The sequence below is a fragment of the Apaloderma vittatum genome, unplaced genomic scaffold, assembly GCF_000703405.1.
Source record: "Apaloderma vittatum isolate BGI_N311 unplaced genomic scaffold, ASM70340v1 scaffold7, whole genome shotgun sequence".
Taxonomy (NCBI): Eukaryota; Metazoa; Chordata; class Aves; order Trogoniformes; family Trogonidae; genus Apaloderma; species Apaloderma vittatum.
Genome location: NW_009726505.1, coordinates 9,157 through 15,975, shown reverse-complemented (window position 1 = coordinate 15,975; position 6,819 = coordinate 9,157). Strand labels below are relative to the sequence as shown.

Here is a 6,819-nt window from a genome sequence, read left to right as displayed (position 1 = left end):
AGCAGGAATCTAAGAAAATCAAAGCAATTTCTGCATTTGGGTCCAAGTTGAAGGAAAAAGAGAAAGTCAGGTGAGGGTAGTGAATCTGAATGCATGGGTTTGGAATGCTTATTTACTGAATGGGGCTCATTTTTCCTGGCATGGTGCTCCACTGGAATTGTAGTTCAGGTGCACCATGTACCCATACAGAAAGAACTGCGTATATCCCACAATAATTCTTAATCAGTTTCCTCTTATTACTGTATAATTAAGGAAATGTATCTGTTGGTTTTTCCCCATGATATGTGACGTGGTAAGCCATATTTGTCAGAAATGCAACATAAATGACAAATTCCATGAACCATTGCTGACATCAAATATTTAAATTCATAAACATCAGAACAATAGTTTTATATCAAAAGTGTCAAAATATGTAGTTCCAATCAACAAATAAGAGTTTATAGCTCAAAAAGAGTAGATGAAAAATCTTAACAAAATATTGGTTGATTTTTTTAAAAAAAATAGAAAAGGAATACCAGCAATGTATTCAGTATGGTAATTTCCTAAAAACTTTTAAGGAACTATAGAGTCTTTTTTGTATATGTGCGTTGGTCTGGTCAAATAGATTTTTTTCATTTTCTGAACTGGCCCAAAGTATTTAATTTCATTGTGTTATATCCACACAGAATATTTCACCTTCTTTTTTGCATTTTTTTTCCCCTTCTGCAGGACTCCGGGACTCCTGCCAATGCTGTCAAGACTTGTGTGAGAAGTTGCATTGCACTACTTACAAAATCACATTGGCATTGATGTTGGTACTTTTTTGGTAAATTTAAAAAAAAATAATATAAACACTTGTAATCATGGCATGCCTTTTTAAATATCCAAGAAAGGTCAGAAATGCATGAGCTGCTGAGGTCATCCTCATACCACTAAGCTCTGGGCATTTTATTGTGCACTGGTGTTGATGGGCTTCAAGATATTTATGCTGCTATTAAATCTATGTACTCAATGTATCATAAAAGAATTAATTATAGTTAACCCAACTGGTAACAGTACATTATTTTAATTTTCAGAAACATCATGGCTCAAGCACCGGGACAACAAAGGAGCAAGGGACTCGGCTCTGCCAGTGTCATATTTAATGGTACTGAAGAGATCACTTCATCTATTTAAGTCTCAACTTCACCTCCTATGAAAAGAGGATAATAATGATTTTCTCTGCATCTGCTTTGACATCTCCAAAGAAAAGGTGTTGCGTAATAGCAACGGTTATAATTCCTGTAACTTTGCCTCTCCCATTCAAGGAAGAAGGGAAAACAATAGCAGCCCAACCTGTATTGATGGAAGATTCTTCCTGTGCCAGTGAGATCATATATGTAAAACCGCGAGCTAATCTGTTTCTGATAACCTTCTTCAAGGATTATCTATGTCGCTTGCCTGATACAACATTCCTCAAATTATCCGGACTTCCTGGGGCTACAGAGCAACAGCGCTCACTTCACAGGAACATAAACCAACAAGTCTAGCTGTTCTGGCAGATTCGGAAAGCACAGGCACGAAACAGAACTATAGAAAATAGAACACCGCGGGGTGGCTTGTGTTTTTTGGGGGTTTTTTTGTTATTATTTTTCCCCAAAACTTAGGTGAAAAAATATTCCCTCCTCCGTGCCTACGGAGGGTGAAGTCACGTGGTTTGCCCGCGTCCCCGGCTCTGTCCATGGTGCTGACTCCCTCCTGCGCGGCCTCGACCCGAACCGACTTGTCCTTGGGTGGAAGCTCGGAGCATTCGCAGGGATAGAAATCCCAGTCGGAGGGACACAAACATTTACAGCTAGCTTCAAGCTCTGCTTTAGCAAACAGACCTCTAGCCGTTTTTCCTAACGGCAGACAGCAATGGTGATCTTACCCTCGGCTAACAGCATGTCAAGGCCAGTTATCTTTTTTAAAAAAGTGCTTGCTTATTAGTGGCTCTTCCTCAGCTGACGTGGTATCAGTTGCAATAGCAGGGGGAAACATTAAGCCTGCACGTTTTTTATACAGGAAGTGGTTAAAATTTTAGCTATTTAGAATTGCAGGAAAACACCCATTTGATGCAAAGGCAAGATTGAATTTCATTTGAGATTAAATCAACTAACTCTCAAAGTGCTATGGGAACTTGAAAGGAAATCCAAACAGCTAACCCACAAATTCATAATTCATCTTAAATTCAGTACACCCAACAGTACAATGATCATTTCCTGATTTATTTGCTCAAAGGAAAGACTATCCTCAACCTTTTCCTGCAGCTGCCAGTCTTCCTTTGGAGCCACTGATTCAAGTAGTAATATGAAATAACTTTACCTGCCTTAAGGAAGCTAGTAGGAGATACAGCTGTGAAACTTTGAGAGCCTTTTAATTTTTCCTGTATAGTTAATCTTTTGGCTTATCAAGAAAAATTAAAAAATAAGTACTTTTTTCTTAAAAAAAAATAATTTTTTTCTTTTTAACTAGACAGAAAGCCAGAGATATCTTACCTGCCTGCTTTCGTGATAATCATCTCTGTCCCAATGTCATGAAATCTTTTCCAGAGGTCAGCACACTGCAGCTCTACCTGGATCTCTTCCATGGATGAAGGTGGAGGAGGCTGAGGGCCTGAGCCACCAGATGTAAGGTCAGAATGGGAGCCAAATGAGCACGATGTCCTTTCTGCCAGCACTTCTGTGTCTGACCCAGTGCTCTGCTCTGAGTCTGCAAAGTAAAAACACCAGGTAAGACACTTCACTTCTACCTGCTGTAAGGGGTAACAGGAGGGAAGAGGAAAGCCAACAAGCAATTAGCCTTTTATATCTACATAAACACATGTATTTTCATGGTTTGTTGTGATTTATGGCCTGATTTAGGTTTCCTAATGACATCTGGCATCTTTGTAAAGATTTAGAAACAGCTGAAAAACAGGACTCTCAACATAACATACAAATAGTAACAAACAATGTTGGGAACGGAGTACAAAATATAGGCTTAAAAAAATAAAAATAAAATAAAAAAATTCAACCCATAGTTTCAATCCAAGATTAGATGGGCTCACTGGAAAACTACATTCCATGTAATCAAATATTATCCCACACTAGTATTGAAAAGTTGGTTATTTTTAAATAACACATTTTTCTTGTTTTAATATCCTTGTCATCAAAAATAATGAGCATTTTTTTATTTTGCTATTTGGCAGCACCATTTTGGAAATTTGTTTTATTTGCTTCTATAATATCTTTCTTGGAACAATGACATTTCCTGGGAAAATAATCATGCAGCTTTTGCAGAAGAAAGTGCTCTAGGCTACTAAAGGACAAAAAGGAAAGATAGGGAACATAAGGAATATGTTTCCAATGAAAGCAACCGAAGCAAACTGCAGAAAAAAGCACATCAGACAATGAGTTCTCTTTATAGGCGACAAGAAGAAAACTTGCTCAAAAAATAAGCAAACAAACCAGAAGGAGAAGTTGGACTATTTTAAAGTTCAGGTTGGTGTGTTGAGTCAGATGGCCACTTCTTTTGTAAGAATATCTCAGCTATGTATTAAGTAGGTATGGTCCTAGTTCTCATATAGTAGGGTTAAGACAGAATTCTGTGAATAGCAGTGTTAGTTTGCGACAGGGTGCACCCTCACACTACAGCAAAATAATTCACAATACATTCTGTAAAGCAATGTGTTTATGTTTCAAACTTTATTTTTAACAAATTCCATTAGTATTACATGGATGATTGACAGAGGAAAAAAAATGATGTGAAATAGTCAAATGGCTCACGAAGAACTCTGTGGATTTCAAAAAGGTAGCGAGCATCCCAGTGAAGGAATAAAACAACTATTTATACATATTCTCTGCACTTTAGAAAGAAAGAGATATCTCTGTTTGCAAGGGAAACTTAAGGAGACAAAAAGTAACAAACTGTGTTAAAAATACGATAATATCACCCCAGCTAAAATTCCTTCCATACTAAGCAAATGCCAGAAACTCATTAATAACCCTGAGGTCATGCAAGCTAAGTTTCAGACTTACAGTTTTTCTGAAAGACAGTGTCTCCTGGAGCAGCTTACACATCACTGCAGAGGGCTGCAGCTAAGAAGAGGCTGGGGCTGAAGAAGCCACCTGCAGAACAACCAACTCCACCTCCTGACACATGGAAACATTTCTGGAAAATTCATGCTGCTACAGTGACACAGACATGAACTCTTTGGCTGATATTATATGAGAAACTTCCAGCCTCAAGTGCCGTCAGGAAGTATTTATCTTATGTGAGAACCCTAGATAACATGTCATTGGATAGTGGACATTTTGCCTGAAGGACATTTTCAGTAGACTTTGCCAATGACTCAACAATCTGCCAGTACAATGTCAAAATTCTGTAGGACATTAGAAGGATTTGGTATGTGATTCTCTGTGATTCTGTATGTATTTCTCCCAATCTGTTTTGAATATGAAGTCCTCTATGCCTCCCACTGACTTCCAAGTTGGGCTGAAGCAGTAAGAGATCAATCCTTCTAAAGCAGTGGCACAAACCTCCCAACAGAGACTTGTTATGTGGAGACCAGTCCTACATCCAAAACTGATATTCTAGACACAAGATGATTCAAGATAATGGGAGACAACTTGCTGGGGTTCTGTGCTCACAGGACAGAGAATCAATCTGAGAATACAGAGGGACTAAGACATTTGCTCCCTACTTCAGAAGCCCAGCAACGCAGAATCAAAGTGATACTTAGCAGTTTCTTCTAGCTCACATTATTCCACCTCAAAGGGTTGGAGTGGGTAAGCCTGAGTAGGGGTCACTATGCACAGAACATTTGTTTTCCTAGTGGTGATTAATCACTTTATCCTTCAACAAAAATCAAGAGTATGCTTCACAAATCACAGTAGGACACTTTTGAATATCTGCTTATGTACTGAACCATTAACCAAACGTCTTACCATATTCTCTGAGGTTCTAAGAGGGTAAAGGTATACTACTCTAGGAGTCTGAAGAGACTGGACCTAAGGAAAAGGTTCCCTTATAGAGTCGTCCTCCCGAAATGAGGCATTAAACTGCAGGTTTGAACCTAAAGAGACTGGTTTAGGCCACATTACCTGTGCTTGGTTCAGGCACTCAGAAACTCTCTGCATCCTCTGAAGCAGTATGGTTAATGGCCAATAGATGGCACTTGGCTAGATGCCGTCCCTGCATCCTTCCAGCATTTCCTGGACAAACTCAAACAGGGCATGTGGCTGGAGCCTTAGGGATCCCTAGGAAATGACTGGAATTGCACGCTGCAGAAAACTAAATATTAGAGGGTTAAGGCCCCTCTCACTGTTTTTATGCTGATGTCACTCCTATAATCTTACAGACTTTTGGATTATTTTTTGACAGTGATGGAAGTGGAAGGAGAGCCACTATGAATATAACTTGCCATGCTGCCATAAATAAAAAATTGCAAAAGGAATTAAGGAATTACTGACAAGCTGGTATCTACCCAACCATGCAATACCACACAAAGTAGAAAAGAACTTTTTTCTTCCAAGCATTAATGATTTTTGCCCTGAAATATGATCTATCATTATCCTCAAATTAATGCATAAAACAGTGAATACCGCTTCTTCCTCCAGTCTTGGAAATGGGAGTGACATAGTCACTAGTGTTGCTGAACTTAGTTCAGATTCAGTAGGCACTGAGATGGATTTTGTATTTTCTTCACCCTTTCCTTAGCTAAGACTTTCTGAATGGTGTCATCCAGTTGGAGACACTGATTTTACTCCAGATCCAGGAAGTTCTGGGCAAGTTGAGTGCATCTGACATATGAAAATCATACCTAATGACACACAGCTCTATAAGGCTCTGTGACTCTTGAGTTGCCTACAGTTGTCAACATCTGTAAGTGAGTATCATACGGTGGACTGCAAGGTGCACCATTTTCAGTATGTAGTAATTAATTCTGGCATCTAGCACAGCTCAAGACATTCTGCTGCACATATTTGCTCATAATAAAACAAGACCAAAGTTTTCTTCTGGCATTTGAATTGCAGGCTTGGTTTTCTTCATGCACCGGCTTCAGTGGTGTGCAACTTCACTGAACTCAGAGGTGTTACTTCTACATTATGTTGCTGTAAGTAGAGGGGAATTAAGGAACACCTCCTGAAGCTCCAACTCTTGTCGGAGAAACAAAACATAAACACACACCTGTGAACACCCTGAGGTGGACTTTGTGGCTGGTGCTACATATTGTGTCTGACTGAAGGACAAACAGAAGGGTTTTTGAGGAAGATAAGCTTCCTATAATTTTCTCTAGCTCCAAAGTGACAAGATAAGATTTTTTTTCCTTTCCTTAAAGACGTGCTTGGTACAAAACCCCACATGCTAAACTGAAGATCCAGACACATGGAAATGCAGAACCCTCATGCAGTGGCTTCCTTTCAGACTTGGAAGACCTCCTCAGACTACTGCCATAGGAGTGCTGGTTCTCTGGTGCCACGTTAGGTATCAAGTCCTGTCCCTTTTGCCATAGGTTAGGCTAGCGGCAAATGAAAGGGCTTTATGGTTTTCTCTTGATAGTGTACAGTCCTTGAGAAAGGGTACTTCAAAACCAATCTCATCCATTGCTGGCAACTAGCAAAAGTGGAAGTAGATGCAAATAAGTTTTCTAAACATAGAATATTCCACTGGACTTTCAGTTGGAACAGTCTCAGAACTAAATGTTCCTCATTGTTTTTATGGGCACCCATGAACTTACATTTTCTGATCTTACCTACTTTTCTCAACAAGGTCCTTCCCCTTGCCTGTCTGCTTGAAGAAGGGCCCTTCCTGTTGCACCATAGCAATGGAGGTGAACAT

The 6,819-nt window shown here is 39.4% G+C and overlaps 1 protein-coding gene across 1 annotated transcript in view; it reads right to left on the bottom strand.

Annotated features, from left to right (window-relative positions):
* The window catches only part of LOC104276840 (T-box transcription factor TBX15-like), a 36,735-nt gene extending 34,029 nt beyond the window's left edge, over positions 1 to 2,706 (bottom strand). Inside the window, 1 exon segment of the mRNA XM_009873292.1 lies at positions 2,496 to 2,706. Coding sequence (XP_009871594.1) covers positions 2,496 to 2,587 — 92 coding nt within the window. The 5' untranslated portion in view covers positions 2,588 to 2,706.
* Between the last annotated feature and the right edge of the window lie 4,113 nt (positions 2,707 to 6,819).